This window comes from Neopsephotus bourkii, unplaced genomic scaffold (assembly GCF_033783945.1).
Source record: "Neopsephotus bourkii isolate Nb327-2 ecotype Australia unplaced genomic scaffold, CSIRO-AGI_Nbou_v1 NB_1433, whole genome shotgun sequence".
Classification (NCBI taxonomy): domain Eukaryota; kingdom Metazoa; phylum Chordata; class Aves; order Psittaciformes; family Psittacidae; genus Neopsephotus; species Neopsephotus bourkii.
Window position 1 is genome coordinate 2,346,321 of NW_026901910.1, and position 23,135 is coordinate 2,369,455.

A 23,135-nucleotide genomic window follows, 5' to 3' on the forward strand; every position below is an offset into this window, starting at 1 on the left:
TTGCTGGGATAACTTAAAATCTGTGCCATAAACCCCCTTCTCCCACTTATTCCTTAGCCCTCAGCTGCACCTGCTCCCGATTGCATTCGTCTTTCCACAGTGTGAGTCACTGGAGTGGCACACGCTGTTCCTGGTGCTTGGCATTAGCACACACTGGAAGATCCCTCCCTGATGCAATTCTGGGATTGCGATGCCAGAAAACTCCGTAAGCAGTTAATTCACTCCAGTCTTTGTCCTCAGCGGAGCCCAGCCTGCCTCAGCCCGTTAATCTGCCACGAAGGTTCCTGTGTGAGTTCAGGCATTTCACTTCATCACTCAGTTTCTCATCTGCAGAAGTAAGCAAGTGCTTCCTTCCCTCTCTGCCTTGTTTGGTCGATCTGGAGTAGATGCTTTTATAAGGTGGGAGTTGTATTCACGAGCAGTAGCCACAGTGATCTCAGTGCAAGCACCTCCTGCGATGTAATGAGCAAAAAGAAACCCAGTGGTTCTTCCCATTATGTTCTTTATTAACACTCAACAAACTCCGACCATGTTCCTGAGATATGGGTATGGTTATCCACTTTTTGGGTCATGAACTTCTTTGTAATGGGGGTTTGTAGCATTGCAGCTATGACGAGCAGCTATGTTTTCCCTGAGACCCAAGACCATTCCAAGCTGTCTGGAAGGATGTGAAGTCCCAATCAGTTTTCCAGGTTTCTGCAGCAAGTGCCCTGGCCTGCCTGGTGAAGGAGCCCTGTAGAGTACATGCATGTGCTTATGAAGCTGCTCCATTGATTCATACATAGAGCACGCAGCTAAAGCTTCAGCTAGGTTTAAACACCAGATGGTTTCTTACATCAGCCAAACTTTTATGTGTGTTAAAAGACTGCAGCCAGCACATAGTCAGGACCCCACTCTCTCTGCCCATTTCTTCCATTGATTTCTTGCCCTTTCATAATGTTGCAGCTCTAAGATTGATAGTTTCAAAAGCAGACTTCCAAAAGGAAAAAGGAATTAATACCTAAGATAACCCTAAAGGAACCTCCATGCTAGGAAGGTGCGTGCTCCTTTGAGAGCCTCTTTTATGACACAAGAACCACCCCCTGGTTCCCTCACATTTACATCACTGCTTCAAGATGTGTCTTTCCAAGCACTCCTCTACCTCACACACAAGTTCTTGTAGGTGCTCTTCTCTACCTCTCTACTCAGACCTCTAATAGCAAGTACAAGTGTGTGTATGGGAGTTTTTATAAGACATTAGAAGGCCTGCCATAGTTTTAAGTCAGCAAAGTCCAAAAGCTGTGAGGAATTAAACAGTGTGAAATGGACTGTACCTGAGTGTTAGGTGTATCTGCAAATGAGCTTTGCCTATGAGGCAGGATGCTACAGATGGTGGCAGTGTTTATTGATACAAGGCTCTCAATGAATGTGCAGTATACTAAGTAAGCAAAGAGCTTTCGAGTGTCATCAGCTCCAGTGGATGACAGGAGCATAGCACTTCTACTCGGTATAACTTGCAGGTGAAACTGGTGGAGTTAAGCAAACAGTTGGAAAATGGATCTGTCTCAGGCAATGCTGATTTGCGTATATGTAAACTGCATCTTTTACACCTTTGCTGTCCCACTGACTCTATCAGAACTGACCTGAACTCAGTCAGTTTGGCCTAAACCTACTTGTTTAAGTGACTATCGCTGTTGATTTCTGTAACATCGCACACATGAAATGCTTCAAAAGTGATTTTGTGGGACAAAACCCTCTAGTTTTTTCATCTGAATCTCTGTTATTAAACCCAGTACTGCAGTGACATGGATTTGTGCAGCTACAGACCTGCTTATGTGCATGATATTTGGTCTGGAGCTGGTATGGCATGAAGCAGGATGGCCAGCTCCCACACCCAGGAACTGTGTCCAAGCTGTGCACTTGGTTATTCACTCTTTGTTATGACTAACTTAATGGGCTATGGAGATAAGAGAAACATGTTCAGAAACCTGAAATTATCTCTGATGAAGTTTTCTTAGCATCTAAGATCATAATCAGTCACCCATTATTTAGCAGAAAGATGAAGAGGAAAGATCTCCGGTCTGGTATCTGCTCAGCTGATAGCAATCACACTCACATGGCTTCAGAAAAGCTTGACCTTTCTGAAGAGTGCTGTTCAGGCATTAAAGCAAACCCCTGCAAGAGGAGTCTCCTTGGCTTTATTCCTCTTTCTTATCCTGAAACCCTGATCAAATCCTTAGAGGTTTCTGTGCCGTGTTTGTCCTAATTCTAAACTACGAATGGGTAATGCTCTTTGGGGGAAAGGCTGAAAACCAACAGATCTTCACAAAGATTGTAAATCCCGGATAAAAATGCTGTAGGTGTCTCAAATGTCAATAGAAAATCCTTGCTGAAATGAAGTTCAAAGCAGCTGGATGTAAAAGATGTTGGGTTTTTTTGCAGCTAGGAAAGGAAAGACGCTATTTATAGGACATAAGATATTCTAGTCACTTATGAAACACAGAAAGAAACCAGGTTCTGCCCTGAAGCCCATATAACCGAAACCAATCCCATCAACAGATATCTCACATGACACACAGCTCAAGCTTGAGCATCCACAGGCTGGGCGGTAGCTGCATCACACACACCTTTCTAGAAGCCTATGGAAGAGCAGTGGCTGTCATCTGCTCAGGACTACACACTGAGAGGGACACTTCCCTCTTTCCAGCCCTGATAGTCAAAGATGTAAAAGCCACATGAGCCATGGGTTGTTTTTCCTGAGCAGAAGGGTATAGAACGTGCATGTGAAGCACAACAAAGCTGGTTGAAAGCATGTGCTGAGCAACAGAGGGGCAGAGGCGTGCCGAGGGGGCTCTCCCCAGTGCTGCTCACCAACCAACTCGCTGTCATTGTTTGATTTTGGCCTGCTGAGACAGGTGCTAATCAGCTTCCAGATCACACTTGGGTACGTGGCAGGCGACTTGTCATTAGGGGCTGCAATAACAAGAAGCAGCTCTTGTCTCTCAATGCTCTATAGAACTGGGAACCTCTTCTGCAACGCACCTGACGGTGGCTGTGAGCAGGGGCGCAGCGCCTGGCTTGCTAAGGACAAGTGCTTTCCAGCGAGGGGGGTTTGCATTTTGTCTTGTTAGACAGTCATTTAGCAAGTGCCATTTGGTGAGAGCTGATCCTTAAAAAACAAAGGGTGTGTGTATGTGTGTGTGAATGCAGCTAACATGAGTTTTGCCTTTTGAGCAAGCTCAGAGCCTGCCCCCGCTTCATGGAACTCTTGAGTGCGGTTGGGCACGGGGGTGTTGGAGGAGTGGAAACCCTGATCTCGGATGTGAATGTTTCATTGAGAGAGGCTGGTTCTTTCCTCATCCTCATGAAAAAGGTGCACAAGTTAAAGAAGATGCACGAGGCAACCTGAGTCATAGAAAGCCTGGTTTCCTGATAGTCGTTCATTGCCATTCACAGTCACCTCCTGTAGTTTTAGATGGAGAATTATCTTGCAGGTTAGATGAGATCTGAGGTGGGGAATGAAGCATGTGGCTTGAGTAACACAAGGACCAAGTGAGATACCCCTGCAGAAAGTAAGAGGGAAGCTTCTGCACCCACCCAAAGTCTAAGAGGGCAGCCCTGGTATTAGGCTTAAAAGCATTTCCTCTTTGCCAGAAAAGAGCTAGAGAAATCTAAGGAGGGATTCAGCTGATGAGAGTTATCAGGCAGGTGAAAACAGCAAACAAGGCCAGCACAGTTGTGAGCTGCCTCTGTGTTCATACTCCTGTGTCACCAAGCTAGGCTCACAATAAACACTCTGTATGATCCGAGCAGACGTGGCAGAAGGCACTTGGTTCTGGATATCACATGCCAGAGAGGCTCTGATAAATAAGGGTAAAGAGAAGCACGAGACAGGACAGTGTGGGGCTAATCAATTACTATGGAAGGACTGAAGTAGAAATGGTTGATGACATGGCAGTGCTGTTGCCAGCTTTTGTGGTATCTGATTTTCATCTGGAAAGCCTGACTTGCATTCTAATTCCATAGGAATAGCAGCATTTAGTTAATGAAAGTGAGTTTCTTCAGACTGCAGGGAAGAGATTGAGATGAGCTCTTAGGCAGAAGCTCTTCCCTGTGAGGGTGCTGAGGCGCTGGCACAGGGTGCCCAGAGAAGCTGTGGCTGCCCCATCCTTGGCAGTGCTCAAGGCCACAGGGGCTTGGAGCAAGCTGCTCCAGTGGAAGGTGTCCCTGCCCACAACAGGGGCTGGAGCTGGATGAGCTTTAAGGTCTCTTCAACCCAAACCAGTCTGGGATTCTGTGATGCACTGCACTGTGTCCTGTGGGTAGCCCTGCCTAAAGGTTTAGATACAAGCCAGTGAGGGGAGGGCATGGGAGTGATTTGACAGGTAGGTGATGTAGGTGATGCCAAGGAAGTGCTGTGTGAGCTCCTCAGTTTAAAATTAAACCTGGCAAAACCCCAGGCAAAAAAAAGGAGATGCCTTTTTGGGAGCTGAGGTCAGAGAAGTCATTTTGCCCCCCTTTCCCCACCCATTCCATATCTATTATTCCTCTATCACACGCATGAGAAAAGTAGGAGGATTTTGAATGATGTTTATTAATTCAGAGTGACAATAGGGCACCTGGACTAGCACCTGTCAGAATAGGATGCAAATTAGCCCAGGAAAGCTAGTCTTGATCAGTGCAGCCCTAATGAAGCACTAATAGAAATGATAATGCTTTGAGGGGTATTCAGAGGAGCAAGAACTGCTCGAATATTGGCTCAACTGCATTAATGCAGCCCTGCTCACATTCACAGGGACTTCCTGATGCTTTTCTGTTGCTCTTTGGTTTTTAAACAGCCAAACCTGGGACTTATTATAATATTTGCAAACAATGGCATCATGGAGATGCTCTGATTTACTGCAGAGATAGAGAGGGGTGAAATTTGAAAGCTGAAATTAGAGCAGGATTTGCTTCTGTTCTCTCAAAGGAAAGGTTAACATTTTGCTAATAACTGTCACAGGTTGTAAATGGCCTAAGTGTCATCTGATGGGTTTTTCTGATTGCTTTTAATCGAGGTCTTTAGGCATCATGGGGTGTAAGCAAAGAAAGGATGCCTTTCATGAGTGGAACACACCTCAGATGTGACTGGGATAAGAAAGAAACTGCCCTGACAATGAAATAACAACAGGTTCTGTGCTTCCTGAGTTACACTTTTTTATCATCATTATTTCAATGTTTCTCATTCTGCATCTCAGGAAGATAAACTGCTCTGCATAGATGGATATATGCTTGCAGAGGTTTTGAGAGTAGGTTGAGGCTTTTTCACCCTGCAGAGATAGTAAGTTGCTGTACTATCTATTTCATCTCCCGTATGTGGTGGGGTTTTTTAGCTCTGTCAAACTTCAGACCAAATTTAGACAATGGGACTGCATCAGAAAACCTCACTTTACAATGTTCAGATCAGAAGAAAGACAGCAAAGCTGAAGCTGGGATATGTAGGTGATCTTCCCATGAAAATGATTCCTTTTTGCTGAGTGCCACCCCAGGAGAAAGGGATAAATGGAAGGGAGTTCAATGCCCCACCTGAAAATAAAAGACAAAGACATGGAAATGATTTTCCAAACAAAGAGAATCCTGGGAGTGGACTAACCTAAAGGGTTTTGGTGTCCTCAGTTTCTTTGTGAATAGGACCCCAGATACATCAAAGTGTATTTGTGTGTAAGGGTACAAACTCAGCGGTTACCAGGGCTCCTGTTTGCACTGAGGTGTGGCCCTTTGGGTCAGCTGCAGGGGAGTTTTTGCACACAGTGAACCTTTAAAAGCAAAGACAGGTTTGAGGGGGGGGGGCTGACACCAGGATTGGGAGCCATACATACAGGTTCAGGAGAGAGTGTATTGGGTGAAGTGCCTGCAAAGCTCCAGCTGACACAAGCTGTATCCTCTCCCACGAAAAGCTTCATAATAATCTGTGCAGAACATCACTTTGGGATAAACACAATAATGCTATAAATACCCCAGGCCATTTCCTGTTGTTCTTACTGCAGCTTGCACAGGGTTTGTGTCTGGGTGAGGGTGTGACTGTAACCCACATAGTAACACATACGTTAACCTTCTTCTCTGCTTCTCTCGCTGACTGCGTTATGGGCTGGAGTGAAAACATGGGCTTTTTCTAACGAAATGCATCCTTTGTCAGTTAAGCTGTGGTTTGTTCCAGTGAGCACGACATTCATCATTAATCAATCCAGCAATATTCTTTATGTAAAGCATTTAGGGCAGCAAAAAGATCAGCTCTTGTGCTAGTGAAGCGATGAGCTGACTGCATACAGCAAGCCATGGTCACATACACTTCTCACCCCAGGTTATTTCACTTCATTCACACCCTTAATTTTCTCTCTCATACTTAAGGGAAATTAAACACACCTTAGAACATGAATTGAGAGCAACAAGAATGCAACCTGCTCCCCGAATGTTTAGGGTACTGCTTGCTATTTGCTGAATTGTATATTTTGTTTAAGTGGATTTGTTATTTTAGCGAAAGCAGGAGCAAAAGTTACACTTGCACCTGCTTGTAAATTACATAAATACAATGAGAGGAAAGCAAACAAATTGCAGAGGGGGGCCCCTGGCTCCTGATGTATGAGTTCAGTTTTTAGAGGACCAGACTGGAAGTGCCTGTAACGACATCAACTTTTAAGCCAGCAATTTCATTCAAACCAGTGTTATTTCGTTTTGAAACAGCAATGTGCTGTTTGCTCCACAGAACAAACTGAAACCCTGGATTATGAATAGTTGCCAAATGGCGTAGACTTTTTGTCTAAGTTAAACCAGAAATTTAGGGCCATATATAAAGAAGAGCTTGGGTACCTCCAAAGAAGACATTGCCCTGCTTACAGCTTTAAGAGTTCCCTCCTAAAGTGAAACCCAAACTCAGATTGATGTTATTCCAACTCCCTAAGCTTGGATTTGCTTTTGAAGTGTGTGGTCACTTTTAACCAGATAGTCAATCCCATCTTCCTTCAACAACAGCAATTATCATTTCTTCCTTCAGTTTATAGGGGAAGATAGTTAAATAAGATGATTTTGCCAAGAGAGAGATGGACAAACTGAAGAGAAACTGCCCCACCTGTGAAAGGAGCCAGGACCCATCACTCATCCGCTTGCTGCTGTCCCTGAGCAAAGAAAGAGCTGCTCAGAAGCAGCATCTTTTTTTAAGGAGACCATTGTAAACCAGTTTCCCTGTGACTGTGGCCAAATGAGGTAGAGTGGGTGTGTGCAATGGATATGTTTCATGTGAAGGGCAAGGAAGGAAATGGTAATAGCAGGCAAATATGGGAGGGAAAGGCCTGATAAATGAAACAGAAGCAGAATGCTCCACTCCTGCTTATTGAGGTTTTACCTCCATGAAGTTTAATATTAAGCAAGTTGAGGCAGAGAGTGGCATTTGCAAAAGCTTTAAATGAAGAGCAAAATGCATTTTGCTCATCTGATTCGTATTTGCCTCTGAAGATGTCCCTAAAGGAAACACTTATGTGTCACACTGTGGCTCAGCACTTAAAGCAGTGAGAATCCATATAATTGGGCTCTCAGCCTGACTTTACTGCACTTGTGCTGTTGGACCTTCAGAGAGTGATGTCTCTGAGTCTTGCCTGATCACATGTTAAAGAAAAGCTTTTTACAGGTGAGAAAAGGGGTGTGAAATCTACCCCCAAACATGACCTTTAGTATGGAGATAAAGCAAGGCAGTATTTTGACATGTTTAACAACACCCACTTCACATTTTTTCGATGGTACTGAAAGAATTGCTTCCCTGGTGACTAATCCTGTGCTCCGCTGGCATTCCTAAAGATGTTACATCTACTGTGATGTGAGGAAATATCAGAGGAGAGTAGAGCATCTATAGCTTCATTAGTAAAGCATAGCTTGACATGACTGTTACCAGAGAAGCTGTGGTTGCCCCATCGCTGGCAGTGCTCAAGGCCAGGTTGGACACAGGGGCTTGGAGCAAGCTGCTCCAGTGGAAGGGGTCCCTGTCCATGGCAGGGGTTGGAACCGGATGAGCTAATAAATTTGATGCAAGTTTATCAAAGCTCTGTTCACTGAAAGGGCTGATTTTGGCAGTTTTCTGAAAGCGCTTCCTGGTGCTTCTCAAGTTTTCCAAGCTTTGTTTTGAAACTACCCTTAATTAGAAGCATAGGCCAATCACAATATTTTAAAGCAAACTGAAAAGGTTAAAGCTGCAATGAAACATTCAGAATAGCTGAGACAAAATATTTCAGTTAACTTCAGGTGGGCTTCTCCGAATCATCGTTTTGTCTCTGTCCAACATCAGGATTGGAAAACTTCTCCCAGCCTCCATCATTTCCCCAGGCTATAACAACAGTATCTCACACATTCCAGGTGTGTCCATCTCTTACCCTGTCTTGACTCCTGCTTTTGCCCCTCATTTTACATGAAGAACTTTGATCTGAACAGTTTTGCCCTGTGGATGGTAAATGATCCCACAGCTCCCAAATACCACTCCAGTACTGAAACCACAGAACCATCTTTTCTGCACTTCCTGTACGCTTCCTCACTTGAGAGCTGAGGAAATGAAGTATGTTGGTGTGTGAACATTATTAGTGTCTTTGTATTGTGAAAGCACTAAGACAGCAGAGATACAGACCATGACTAAAAATGGACAAGCGTGACAAGGTGCTGGGCTCAGGAAGGAGAAAACTGGAGCCCCAGCAGTCCATTCCCCTGTGACATTTATGCAATGTTCCTTGCACTGCCCTATCCACCTGCATCTATGTGAAGGTATGACCTGAAACTCGGACTTAGGGCAAAACGCAGTGTTAGTGTTGGTTTGGGTCTATGCCAAGATGTGCCCCAATTTGGTTTCTTTTTTTAAGCCCTCAATTTCACTAACAAATCAGAAACGGGGCTTTGAAGGGTGGTTGGTTGCTTGGTTTTGGTGTTTTGTTCTTCCTTCAGTGCGCCCATTTTCTTTAGAAAGAGCTGAGCAGAGGCAGGAGCAGAACCATACCTGCCTGTGAGCCAGCAGAAGACAGTGGTAAAACTCATACCCATTGAATTGACACCCAAATTCCTTGGGCCGGGGATAACTCCTTCAATGAAGTGGCTTGAAAACTTCCAGCCAGGCTGACACCTATTTACTTTGACTCCTCCTAAGAGTTTTAATAGCTGGTGTAGGTTCTCACTTGTGCACAGAGCCCGCCGTTGCCTCTCTGTAGGGTGGCTGTCTGGTTAGCACAGTCAGAATTAAGAGGCGGGCTATTTTATTAGCCGGTAAAGCTGATTGATTTATTAGAGCAGAAATCTCTTGCTAGCTCCAACACAGGTTATTCTCCAAATGCAAACTCTATTTCATTTCACACACACCAAATAGCCCAAGTGCCTGCGCTATGAATAGGCCCCTTTGTTACCCTGCGAATCGACAAGACAGACTGTTTAGTTCATGTCTGTACATTAGCGAAGGAGGACGGGGTCTGTGAGACAGATGTGGCCTTTAATTGCATGGAAATATTAGAAGATCGTTAAGCCATTTTTGACAGGGTTTTCCTCTGACTAAGGGGGCAGAGCCTTGTTTCAGGGAAGGAGCAAGGAGCAGCCCTGCCTTGCCGGCCCCACAAATAGGACCTTGTCCTACTCCCTCACCCGAGTGCTAAACAAAACCAGAGGAGATTTAGTCAGAAGCCCCACTTTCCTGCCAGAGCTGCAGAACTACATCTCAGAAAGAGCTTGCTTTAAATTGCATCTGATAAAAGGCTTTTCAACACAGCTCAGGGGACTCGCCCTGGTAGAGATAAGAGCAGCCATATCAGCTCTGCTAAGAACATGGAGATGTGCTGAGAGGCCTGCTTCTTATTTACATTAGCATGATTTGAGGGTAAGAAACTCTTCAGCAAAAGGAAAACATACTGCAGTCATTGCAGCAAACATTGGAAGCAGTCCTCCATAGGAAAGTGACCTTTTGGGGGGCCTGGGGTTTTAGTCTTAGTTTGGCTACACGCTACAAAATGACTTTAAGCAGAGTGTTTGGTTGCTTTGTGTTGGTTCTCATGCTGTGACATTAAAGTAAGAAACTCGTACCTGTCTACATGGCACCTCTGAGATACTGGCTTGGTCTATTAGACACTTGGGTATCAAGGTAGTAGCCTGACAGCTCTGTAAGTCACAGTTATCAAGTCAGAGCTAATGATCTTCATTCAAAAACCAAATCAAACCATCACTTCAGTTGCTACAAGTGGGAACTTGCTCAGGGATACTGTGGATCATATAGAGATTTGAGCAAAGGTCCTAGAGATGACAGAATCCTGACAGATTAACCCCAAACTGGCCCTTGGGTGTACATGCTGTAGCATCACCTTGAGCAGGCGAGAAGGCTGGGATGCAGAGCTAAGTGGCTTACCTAAAGCCATAGCACTGAATTGCTCTGCCTGCTTTCCCTGCAGCAGGACATTCCAAACTCCCTGCCATGAACTCAATCCTTGCTCTGCTTCACCAGGACCAAGCCATTAGATCTCACAGGTGTGGATAAGTATCCCTGGGTGCAGACTTCTTAAGGTGGCAGTAGAAAGAGACCTCATTTATCTAAGCCAAGCCCAAAGCCCTTCTCAGAACCGCGCTGATAACGCCAACAGACTTTCAGTTAATGGTTGCTGATAAGAGATTTTGGTAAGTTTCTTGTTCAGCCTCCCAGGAGATCAGGTTTTGTTTTGTCTAGCCCTAGGATAACCCTTGTTACTTCTATGACCTCCTTCTTCTGAGGCCAATGGAGCACACAAAATCTGAGCTCTTTTGGGGTCAGGCATCATACATATAGGGAAACTGAGGAAAGGGGATATTAACACAACTGTGTGTTTTCTCTCACCTCTTCTTGCTGTGGGGTTAGCCAGGAGGCTGAGTGATTCCAGTAGATGTGACAGCAGTGATGGAGTTAGATGTATATATTTATCATAGAATTATAGAACAGTTTGGGTTGGAAGGCTCCTTAGAGTTCCAGCTCCTACAATGTAGCCTGTATGTTTGTCTTCAGCAATGACTTTGCTGTAGCATTAGGCAACAGAAGCTGTTTAACCATTGCAGTGTGGGTAGGATACCCTTTTCTCTGTTATGTTCCAATCACTAGAAAGAGTAGCACCTTGTCAACTCCTTTTTGTTTTATAGTGTTAACTTTGGGTTCCAGCCCAGGTGCCAGGATGGGATTTGGACTTTTTGTCCAGGAGGCAATGGTGATGGCTCTCCCTGAATCCTTCCAGGACCTTTCTCTTGCACTGATATTAAAACATCAGTGTTTCTTTGTAAAGAAATCAATGCCCCTGGGAACTTCCACTGGTGTAAACCGGCTTTTCCTGTTCAAATATCTCGATGGAGATTGACAAAGAAAATATCTCAGTGTAATCCTGTGGAGCTGTTTTCCTTGGAATGCTGCGAGCAGGCTTGTTCACAAAATCTCTGCTTTTCCTATAGGCGTATGCAGAAACAATCTCGTCACTGGAGCCACAGGGGCTGGGCTCGGTGCACAAGAAAAACACAGATCTGTGCCATCCCAGCGGGGTGGCAGCCCTCAGTTCCACTGCCAAGTGGAGGAGACCAGTTGGGAACTGGATAAGCAGCCAGCAGAGGCTGGGTATTCTGCAGGAGGCATCAATGCATGGCTTTATTAAGCGCTCAGCTGGGCATGGATGGCATCAGCTGGCAGAGAAAATGGAAAACCTGGTCTGAGTACTGTTTCTAACTGCTCCTCTCTTGGCTGGTCTCTCTCATGAGGTTTAAATCAAATATTTCAGAGTGATTCAAGGGGCTACGGCTCCCAGCTTCTGCTAAATGTGAGTGTGATTTGTGTAACTTCAGGCTCTTCTGAAAATCTCAAGGTCAGGACTTGTCCATCACAGTAAATGCCATTCTTTTTCTGGTTAAGGGGCAGCTAACAGTTTCACAGGGCTCTGTTGAGTGCCTACATATGCTTCTTGGGGTAGAAATAGGTTCCTATGTGTCCTGAACCACCTCCCCCATTTCCTCTCATCTCTGTACTCTGTGTGATGCACGCTTGACAACAAGCCTAAGTAACCAGCTCTGGGCTGGAGCACTGAATTTATGCGCCGAGCATCATGAGCACTGAGACCCTGAACACGGATTTAATCCAAATGTAGCTCAGGGACTGAGGCCAAACCCAGAACTCAAATAGACTTGAGCTCTAACACTTGAGATCTCAACCCACATCTGGTTAAGGATTCAGCTGCAGGACTGCCTTGGACTTGTATTTGCCCTTTCTGATATAGTGTCCAGACCTTGCAGTATGCACTGTAGATGTCAATGATGGATTATGCCTTTTATTTCCTTTTGGCTGAACCTTTCCACTGCTGAGCATTCCCTAGGTAAGAGGCTTTGAGAATTGCTCTGGGCTCCTACCCCTGTTTTGGGGGAGAAGCACATACTGCGCGCTCTCCTGGAGACTCTGCTTTGATTCTTTCATGCTGTTGTTTTTCCTTAGTCTGGAATAAGTCATCTTGGGCTGAAAGTGCATGTTTTGTTCTCTGCGGATGGAAACATAACAGCACCCGATGAATGTTTCCTGATGGGCTTCCTGCGATTGTGAAGGGAATGGTGTCAGGGAACAAAACAGGATACGATTGCGGTGTTTGTGAATGTAACTGGGACAATGGTATCAAAGTGAAATAGAAAATAATGAATGGGCATTGCTGCAGCTGTGACTCAGAGCTCGGAGGAACCTGAATATTTGTGTCTCTCTAAGCTGCCACCTCCCAGGTCTCGAATTCCTGGGAGAACACGCTTTTTACAGTGCTTTGCCAGTAGGAACCCAAACTGAAAAGACAGGATTTTGTGCTTGCACCTATTCCTTTATAGTGTTGAGACTCTGCTTTGCATCCTTTTCCAGGGCAGCCTGTGAAAGAGGAGGCACATGGATGTGACATACCCTCCCCAGTGCTTTCGGGTTTCTCATTTTACTGTTTTCCTTCCCAGGGTGAATTATCTATAGTGAAAAGATTTGATTGCGTGTTGCATGCAGAAAACAAACCCAGCAGGATCGGTTTATAGAATCAGTTTCTGGTACGAGTAAAAGTACCTCCAAAAAGCGAGAAACGGTGGCACTATCTCAACAGGCAAATGCAGCTTAAAGGGAGCTCAAGCCTCCTGAAACAAAGTGCTTGGTCAGCCTGCACGCTTCTGGTACCTGCCACTGAAAAGCAGCCTCTGGTGCTGCATCAAGGAGAGTGGGTGCTCCAGGGCAAAGCTGAGGTCAGCACAGGGTTTCTGCCTAACAGTAGGCTGCATTTATTCCTTGGGATAGCTTGGGTTTGTCAGGGAGCCAGGCCCTGAAACCGTCTTGCAGTTTCCCTCCATGTGTCTTCAGCAGCAAAGACCATAAAAACGCTACAATAATATTTACTGGAGTGTGTATGTTCACAGTTACATAGTTACATCCATGTGTCTCTGTTTACAAATGCAGCTGCTCAGCGCAAGCCCCTTATTGTACAAGGGTGAGGAAAGCAAAGAATTAAAAGGAAGGTGAAGTAGATCCAGGTGGATTTGACAGCCCAGCTACGGGAAGCAAGCACACATGTAGCGGCAAGTTATTCCTAGGGAGCACGAGCAAAGCTGTGGGCAGAGGTTGGTGGTGATACAGAACATAGGGGAATGGATTCAAGCTGAAAGAGGGGAGATTTAGATTGGGCATTAGGCAGAAGCTCTTCCCTGTGAGGGCGGTGAGACACTGGAACACCCAGAGAAGCTGTGGCTGCCCCGTCCCTGGCACTGTCTGGGTTTCTATGATTCTATGGTATAAGCAGAGTAAACCAGCTGAGGAGAGTGTTAACACATGGCAAAGGCTCATCGATTTTCTGGAGACATGATACAGCTCGGAAAGGATTTTGGGAGCTCACACGGACCTCCTGCCTCAGCAGAGTTCTATTGATTAATTCATGGAGGTGAGTCCTTTTGTAGTGAAATTAGCAGCCAAAGAATGAAACTGCGCTCAAGCCACGCCAATGGCAAAGCTTTACAGCACTTTGAACAGGCTGAACGTTTACCTGCATGGTTCAGTACTCATCCTAATTCATCTCACGTGTCTTGGGTGGCAGAACTAGGGAGACATTCACACAAAACTTCTGGGAACAGAAGCCAGAAGCTGTGATTTGCCCCTCCTCTGCTAATGGGCACACAGCTCCTGTGTTACTCCCAGTGTGTATCAGTACCAGCAGGGCATGAAGCACCAGAGAAGTTCGGAGTGCTTAGGAAGACTGCTCTCTTTATAGGTGCAGGGATGTGGGTAAACCATCTGGGGACTGGCAGGGATGTTGCATGCTCCGAAGCACAGCTGCTGTTCTCTCTAAAGGAGAGCTGCAGTACACGTACAGGATTTAGGCACTTGCATGATGGAGCTGTGATCATCTGTCACACACATCCAGTCTCTCCAGCCTCAGGTCTCACCATATTAATAGGTCAAAAAAGCCACAGCAATAATTTGGGGAGGTTCTTTTTGTTGGGTTTGGTTTTTTCACTTCCTCTCCTGGTCCTGTGCTAAGACTGCACAGGGGCCATCTCCTGGAGACTTCCCATGGGGCTGTCGCCCCTAAGCCTCCTTGTGATGAGCCCTAAGGCAGCAGCTTGCTGGGGAGGAGTACTGTGACCTGGTTATTCCCATTTGGTACTGAGCCTGTTGGAAACAAACCAAAATAGGCTCTGAGCTGATTTATGTCAAGTCTAGACTGAGAAAAAAAGTCATTGCTCCAGATCCCAGAAAGGTGTGCTTGAAGTCAAGTGCTTTTCTGAAACGTGAAGTAGCGGAGCATGATTTAATAGTTTTCCCTTTTTGAATCAGGTCTGGGGGATCCTGGGAACAAAATAATGCAGCATTCATTTTAGCAGTGTTCTTTTATCCATTTGATGTGAAATTTCATGGAAATGGGGAATGCAAACATAAAAAAAGATATACTTCCTCATGAGAAATTTTGCAAAAACCTTTTTTAGCTGTCTGATTTCAGTGTGGTTTTGCTCTTTAGGCCTAGCTTATTCCTGCTTTGTTTCCCCTTAACATGAGTTGCTAACTTGTGGTTTCCCATTTGTCTGAATTGTGAAGACATGATGCTGTATTCTAAGACTGCCACGTTTTGCTTAGGTGCAGTAGTCTGGGTGGAAAGTGAAAGGCACCTAAGGAAAGCTGATGTTGCACTTTGTGCATTTAGTTGACCTGCTTTGTAGTTGTGAGCAAATCCTCAGCACAGAGTAAGAGCAAAATTACTGCAGTGTAGGATGTCATCACAAGGATTAAATGAAACCCCTCCTTTATACACAAAGAAAGCCTCAAATCTGCAGAAGCTTTGACACCGTCTTAAAAGTACACTGCCCTCTTGATCTTTACTCTTGCTGCAGCAGGGAAAGCAAGACTATCTATCTCCCCCATCCCTCCTCCTCCTCAGGGCAGGGGCAGCTCTGCAGCAGGATTACCAGCATTTGGGTTGCCACAACCCGAATACCATCAGCTCAGCTGGAAAATGCTGTCAACAGAAATGTGATTGGTCATTGTGCAATGCTGCAGAGCTGACAGAAGAGGTACAGAGTGATGCAGTTTGGCAGCGATGGCTCTCAGCCTGCTGTTTTCACTATAGGGTTATGATGGATCTCTAGTGCTAGCTGCAGCCCACAAAACCTCCACTGGAGAAACAGGCCTTAAATTGATTGTGAAGGGCATGAGATTGGATTGTGGTTGTTGGCAATAAAATGCCTATGATTATAATTTTCCAGGGGGAGTTATGTGGAGTCCCTGTACCAATCACATAATATCCTGCAAGGAAGGTGGAGCAGCATGAGCAAACCTCAAGAAAAGTGTGCTGGAAAAGCTGCAGATTCCTTTTTGCTCTGGTTAGGTGCATTGTAAAGACTGGCTAGATTGAAGTGTGGGATTGCATCAAGCCTTGCTTTGAATTATCCAAATGATTCCTGTTTGTGTTCCAGTAACAGCACTGGATGAGGCTCTGTGCCCCACAGTGCATGCATAGGGCAGGACAACAGAGGATTGAAGGGAGAAAAGTTGTGAATGCTCCATCCCTGGCAGTGTTCAAGGCCAGGTTGGACAGGGCTTGGAGCAAGCTGCTCTAGTGGAAGGTGTAAGGTCTCTTCAAACCAGACTGGGATGTGATTTGATGACAACGAGGCACAGAGAGGGGAATGAATCGCAGAGGTTATGCCAAAGATCGAGAGCAGGGCTGGGAATAACACTGCCTTCCTGCCTCCTAGTTCAGCACCCAGTCCCTCTGAATTTGCTGCTCCGAGATCAACACAGACTCAGCTCCCTTTTACATTTTATATTTGACTCATTTTCTTGTAAGTCTGATGTTATCTCTTTTCTGCCTGTATGAGATTTTGGCAGCAGAAGTGCTGACTTGTAAAACTGCAGTGCCAAAGTCATTTCTATTCAAGGAATAGATCCTCTGTGTTAACCTCAAGCTATGTGCGAGGATGGCTGCTTCGATTTTGGTGCTTCCCATTGTACTCCTGGGCTCTTCTGATGGTGGGTCTGTGTCAATAACATAGTCTTTACAAAACCATTTCAGGAGTGATTTTGTCACAGGACTAGGGAAGGAAAAAGTCACCGCTCTGGAGGTGGGAGTTATCTTTCCATACGTGAAATGAGGGTTCAGGTATTCAGCATTTTCTTCTAAGTCAGACTTTGTGGAGGAGGATGAACCTTTGATCTTTTGTAATGCTTTTAAATGTGGTTATGGCCAGAGAAGTGAATGTAAAGTGCTCAGAGTCGATATTCAGTGAAAAGGCATTGCATGCACCTGGGAAAAGCCGTTGCTGTAGATGCTGGGTTATACCTGGAATGAAAGCACTGACTACTCGCACCTCACCAGCTCTTGTTTTTATGACTCTTCTCCTACTGCGCAACCCAGGGGGCTTCTAGGGAGCTTTCCTTGCCAGAGAACTTTGGGTAAGGTTAGCTTGAGCTTTTAGGGGCTTTGTCCAAGGCAAACCTCTAGAGATTAGTAAGGACATTAGGATGTCCTGGGGCTAGGTCTGTTATTAGCACAGTCATTAGCGAAACAAAGACTGTGTTAGGGACTGGGAATGGGAAGGACATTGAGGTAAACCGTGCTTCACACCTTTGCATTGCACAGTTGCCCCTGGTTGTTTCTTCGATCCAATCTGTTCATATATGGGCTCAAATATCCTACTCCATTCATTAACTAAGTGAAAACTTATGCTAAAGCTTGCATGCCATCTCCATCCCACAGTTAGGAACCAGGATAGCTTCAGTGGGCAGTCAATCCTCCCCACCATGCGACTAGCAGGACAGACTGGCTTTCTTGCAGCACGCAGGGACACAATCAGAGTGTACCTCACCTTGCTGTGGCACTGAGACCTGGCACCTGGGGCTAGATGGCTCCCGTAAAAGAAGTTAAAACTGCAAATTTAACCTTTTACAACTATAAACTGTTATTAATAACAGCCGTATTGCACGGCCCAAGGGATCCAGAGGTGTGTGCCAGCTCTTTGAGAGCTGTTTCTGTGTCACAGCAATGGGAGCCTTTCATTTGTGGTGGCTCAGCAGTGGCTGCCCTGCAGAGCCTGGGGCTGTGCTTCGCAGCGCCTTGAACTTGCCTATTGCCGCGCTGCAAGCTGCCATAGACGGGACTTGCCACATTTATGCCAGGAATGTGATTAAAAACTGGAAAAACTGAAGCTAGCCTATTCCCAGAGGCAATATAATGTAACATATATGCCAGAATAATACACACAAGACCCCTGTCTCAGACTCAGTCTGGCCAGCTCAAGGACACAGCCCAGGAGGCAACAACACGGGGGGAACCCTGGCGAGCTGTGGCCTGTCTGGTTAGGTTATGTTAGCACCTTTAACACCTCCATGTGTTTTCCCAGTTGCCCGTCACCAAAGACTACACAGCTCTTGCTTCCAGGGGATAGATTCCAGGGAACAGACATTTGCCCTCTGGTATTCAGTTTAACTGTTGATCTCTTCCTCAGCCAGAGCTAAAGCAAGCCACTTCCTGAGCAGACTAGTCCCTCAAAGCTGATGCTAGCCAAGCAGATAGTGAGTGCAAGGAAGGCTGCACACAGTCCCTGTCTGGGTCTGCAGGGCCAGGCAAGCCCTGGCCTCCTCCAGAGAGGTAGTCCTCATTGCTGAGACCTTATCTGAGTGGTCCCCATACTCCAACCCTGCCAGCTAAAGGCTACGTGTTGCTTGCCACCCCCTTGTTTTCTTTTGAGCCCTACATGCACACACCACAGAGAAGCTGATTGCAGCAGGGACTGGCATTGTGCCACCCAACTTCCCTTGTATGCAATCAGCAGTACTTGTTTGCTATTTGTATGCAGGACCCCGCTGTAAGCAGGTGTTACAAGCTGCTATCTCAGCCTGATCTGCTCTGTGTGCCTTCAGCTCCCCCAGAGCATCCAGTCTGTAGCTTTTGTGGCTGTAACTCACTCATGGGTTTAGTTCAAGCCATTCCTGGTTCAGTAACTACTTGAGAGTGCCCTGATGGCAGCCATCACGTTTGAACTGCTTCTCCTGTGTGCCACAGGGTCTTAAAGATGGCACAGGTTGCAGTCTGCACTCAAGAAGCAAAATGCTCCCTGCCTGGCAGGGAGATTGCCATGATCCCCATTAGCACCAGTTGCTGCTATAAGCAGGGCATTGCAGCTCTGGCTTTCAAGGAAGATCCTTACCTGAGGAGGCAGACTTCTCCATCAGATATGCTGTTTGTGTGTACTTGCTTGTGTATTTGAAGATAGTGATACTTGGATGCAGACCTAATCATTGATCCTAGACCAGGGTTGTTCCTTAGGGTGGGTTGTTTTGGTTTTGGGAGACGGATATGGCTTTAGGCAGAAAAAGTGTTTTCCCAGGTGGTGTTTCCCTAAACCCCCCATCTTTGTGTATATTTTTAGACTGGGAATCTCCAAACCTAAGCATATAAATACTTTATCTCATGAATTTGCAGTGCCATGGTTTCCTTGCCTCTGACCAGAAAGACGCATAGCTGAGACTGGGTCTAGAGTCATAACTCAGTCCAGCACCGTGGGTATTTGGGGTTCACCTTCCACCTCCTGCCATAGTGTGGGGAACCCCACCTTTTTTGTACTGAGAGGAAGCGAGACTTACAGAAGATGTGTCATTTAAGAACCCCTGCCTGACATCCTGACTTCAGTCAGTCAGAGGAGCAGCAAGGCTTGCCTCTCATGGAAAGGCAGAGCCATCACCAGAAGATCTTGTGCTCTCGTTCCTTTCTACACAGGCCAAATTCATAGCCTGGAGATAGTCTCAACCTCTTTAAGGAGTTTCTGACCCAAGGCTGTGATCATACAGGCTCACACCACATGGAAATTCTTCTTCCAGCACCTTCTACTGCTTTGCTCACTCTCATTGTAGCAGAAGAAGCTGCTGGAGAGGTTGAATATGGTCTGCGCTCCTTGTAACCCACTGCATTAGGAGGTAGGGTAGAAGCTCTCCTTTTGTTGTGTAAAGGCTGTGTCCATCTCTGCTCATCAGTGTGAGAGGTTTTACAGCAAACTTCACAGATGTCGGAGGGCTCCTCCGAATTCAACATTAGTCAGCCCACTTACATTCGAGGCTTATTTGGTTTGGTTACGTGATCTGAGATCAGGGCTGGAAAAGTGCTGATGTTTCTGAATGCCGAGCACTGACCTGACTCTTTCTAAGTGGGTTAATTTCAAGCTGAGAGGGATTCTCATGTTTACCCAGTAGAGACTCCAGCTATTGACATTTTCTGTGATGATATCATGAGCCTGGTAATATCTGATTCGCACTCAGATTCTCGTGAAATCGGAGGATTCCAGCAGCTGCACTGTTCTAAGCTATAAGATTTTCTGTTTCCCTCCCTGGTTATGAAAGAATTTGCAATCATTTATTGTTTCTAAAAGCTCGTGATTTGGGCTGTGTCTTGTGAGCTACTGAAGGTTTAGCAACACACCAGCTTTCAAAGCAAAGACAGGGTCTGGATGTTCATGGGTAAGCCACCACTGCACACACATCAGTGTTAGGGGTCTTTTGAATGCTCAGTCTGCACAGGAGGTGAGTCTGTTGCTTCCTTTGTTTTGGAGGTCTGCTCCATTAATTCACATTAAAGTCGTGTGTGCTTTTAGTTTGGGAGGTTCCTCGTTCAGTTTCTGGCTTGCCAGCCATAATGGCAGCTGTGTTATGTGTGGTTAACTCAGCTCCATAAAGAACATGCAGACCTTGTCAGATGCACTTTGAATAAGGCAGGCCTGTGCCAAAGCCTTTATGAGCCTGGCATGCTCCATTTACAAAACCCAAGCACATCAACACGAGGAAATTGATAGTCAAAACTTTTTGTTAACATTTGGAATTTCTGCAGGGGGGGAAAAACAAAACCAAAAGGAGAACAATTTCCTGTTTTTAAGCATTTCTAGAAATGCGCAGTTTGGTAACTCACCAGTCCTGCACTTCCCACAAAACAAACAAAAAGTGTCAAGTAATGCATTCTTTGCCCCACCACTAACACCCGTAACTCTGACCTGCACTGACTGCTTCTCCTTCACTAGTAACCTCAAAACGTAAACACCACACACAACCCTTTGGAAGCAGATGTATAGACCTTCAAGTGACACTCCAGAACTGGTTCCATGCACATACCTCTGGCTGGTTTTGGACCAGCAAGTGTGGGCAAGTGGGCAGGTAACTATGAAGCTGCTTACAGCAAGCAATGAGAATGGTACACCACCAAGCAGCCACCTTTCCTCTTTGCAGAAGTTAACTCCTGCCCCTCCCAGAGCAGCACTGCAGCTCTCAAAGCAGCCCACTGGTTTTGCATAGGGGTTAATGGACCCCAAAGGATCTGATTCAATGTGCAATCCTGGCAGATGGCAATTTCAGACAGCGCTGGGCAGCTGTGGGGCCCTTGCAGGTGCTCACCAGCTCAAAGAGAGACTAAGAGTGGAGTTACTGGTTTAGTCATGGCTCTGAGCACTTGTTCTTCTTTCTCCTCAGGAGGCTCTGTCGGTGGTGAGCGACGACCAGTCCCTCTTTGACTCCACGTACGGCGCTGCCACTCACCTTCCCAAGGCAGACATGACAGCCTCAGGGAACCCTGACTATGGCCAGCCGCACAAAATCAACCCTCTGCCTCCCCAGCAGGAGTGGATTAATCAGCCCGTCCGGGTCAATGTAAAAAGGGAATATGACCACATGAATGGATCGAGGTGAGGAGCTTTCCACATCTGCTCAACCTTACATAAAAGCAAAGCTGGTGTCGTCCATTTGTGCTCTTGTCCTGCATAGCAACACTCCACTCTTTGCGTAGGACCATATCCCTGGGAATGTCACTAATGGCCTGCAGATCTTGCTCTTGCGGTTCTGCATCATGCAGCCCTGCTAGTTTCTATAAACGCTGCACAGACTGGGACAGGACAGAGGTCATGCTGCAGACACTGCTGTAAATTGCACATTTCATCACTTAGTTCAGCATCCCACAAATGTGCCATGGTTCAAGGAGCTCCTGAGGATGGAGTCATGCAGTAATAGGTGGCGTTTATAGCAGTGCTCCAGAGTGAAGCTATTGCATCTCTAACTAGATTTGTGCTCCCCCAGGGCAGAAGCAGCCATAGGAAACTGGAGAGCTATGTGATGGAGAAGAGAAAAAAGATGAGACTGAGGTCCTTCATGGCAGCCTATGAGGTGTAACAAAACAAAAGGCACATACCCATGGCATTGATGTGAATATGTGTGACCACTGGTGAAAATGAGAGTTCAGGAGTAGATTTGATCATCAAGGGGATGCCAGTTATGATGTATCATCTACAGGCAAAGACATAGGTCTCCCCCCCTCATTTGTACTGAGTGCTGAGGGAGATGGATCATTTTGCTGTTCGATGATAAATTCGAAGACTTGATAACATTTTATTATCATAGCTCCCATTCCCTCTTCTAAGAACATTTTTACAAGTCCAAAGCCTTGGAAATGAATGTCACCTTCTTGGACAAAATTTTAGGTGCAGAAATTTCTTTTTTAGCACATTAGCTTTTGGAGTTCCTTTTACTTTTAAATTTGATTTTAACTTCAAAGTCACAAACACCTCCAACATTTGTACAAGAACAGTTGAACAATTGAGGGCTTTTTTGCTTAAGAGTTAGTTTAGGGCTTCTGCAGCAGCCTATTTGCCTGGTTTCTGAGAAGCCAGCAAAGTGCAGAGTTTGAAACAGAAAGCAGCCTTGCACTTTCAGGCTTCTATAGCGAGATGCTGGTGTTAAAGACTTCAAACAGCAGCATGTTTTTTCTTCCTAGTAAGTATACAGTAGATGCTGATTTTACTATAAGATAAAGGTCTTTGTGGCAGTTGGTCTTTGGCGGTGATCATTTGCAGTCTGAATTTGATCTCGCCCTAGTTGTACCTTAGGATTACTTCGTAAGGACTACATGGATAGTTGCACTAGTGTTTCCAAGCTTAGAATTGAGGCTGAAACATGGGAAAATCAGTCAAATCAGTCCTTTCCAGGAAAACACCATCCCTGGATAACACAGTCCTGTTGTGATCTTTGTGTCATGATTTCTTCATCTGCTCAGAAAGAAAGGGAAATAATAACCCTTTGACCAAGTGCTCCATTAGCAACTGGAAGTGCTCTGATGCCTTTGGAGAAAGGCCCTTCAGAAGTGTGTTTAGAAAGAAAAGGAAGTTTTCAGAAAGGAAATCCTTCTTCCTGGGCTTGCTCAAGACTGCAAGATTCTTAGGCAGAAACCAAGTATCCTCAGTCTCTCTAAAACTGGGGTAACAACTTCTCAACCTGTTAGAAAAAGAGAAGAAAGACTGTTTTGAATGTCAGAACCAAGCACCAAAATAGCTTCAATTCTTGCCTTTTGATACCATTTTAGCACAAGAGCTCCAATTCACCCAAGAAATGAGAATGTTCATCTGACTTATCCATCCTCTCCTCTTCATGGCTAAAACTTTGCCCTTTCCCTGCATTGCCATCACAGTTCATTGTTAGGGATTGGACCACTCTGGTTGCTTGTTCCTCATCAGCTGCCTGGCAAAACCATCTGAGAGGCAAACACCAACCTCAATACAAATGAACTCAAAAGTGCAGAGTGAATAACAAAACCTCTTCCCCCTCTTTCTCTGCCTCTCCTTCTCTCTCTTGTTTTTCAAGCACG

At 45.7% G+C, this 23,135-nt stretch overlaps 1 protein-coding gene and 1 long non-coding RNA gene across 6 annotated transcripts in view; one reads left to right on the plus strand and one right to left on the minus strand.

Annotated features, from left to right (window-relative positions):
* The window catches only part of LOC133220402 (uncharacterized), a 158,598-nt gene that overhangs the window by 108,329 nt on the left and 27,134 nt on the right, over positions 1-23,135 (minus strand). The gene's annotated exons all lie outside the window — the stretch shown is intronic.
* FLI1 (Fli-1 proto-oncogene, ETS transcription factor) overlaps positions 1-23,135 on the plus strand; it is a 78,951-nt gene that overhangs the window by 23,441 nt on the left and 32,375 nt on the right. For all 5 annotated transcript variants that reach the window (XM_061368444.1, XM_061368445.1, XM_061368446.1 and 2 more), the window contains one exon: positions 20,975-21,186. In XM_061368444.1, coding sequence (XP_061224428.1) covers positions 20,975-21,186 — 212 coding nt within the window. The remainder of the gene's footprint in view (positions 1-20,974; positions 21,187-23,135) is intronic.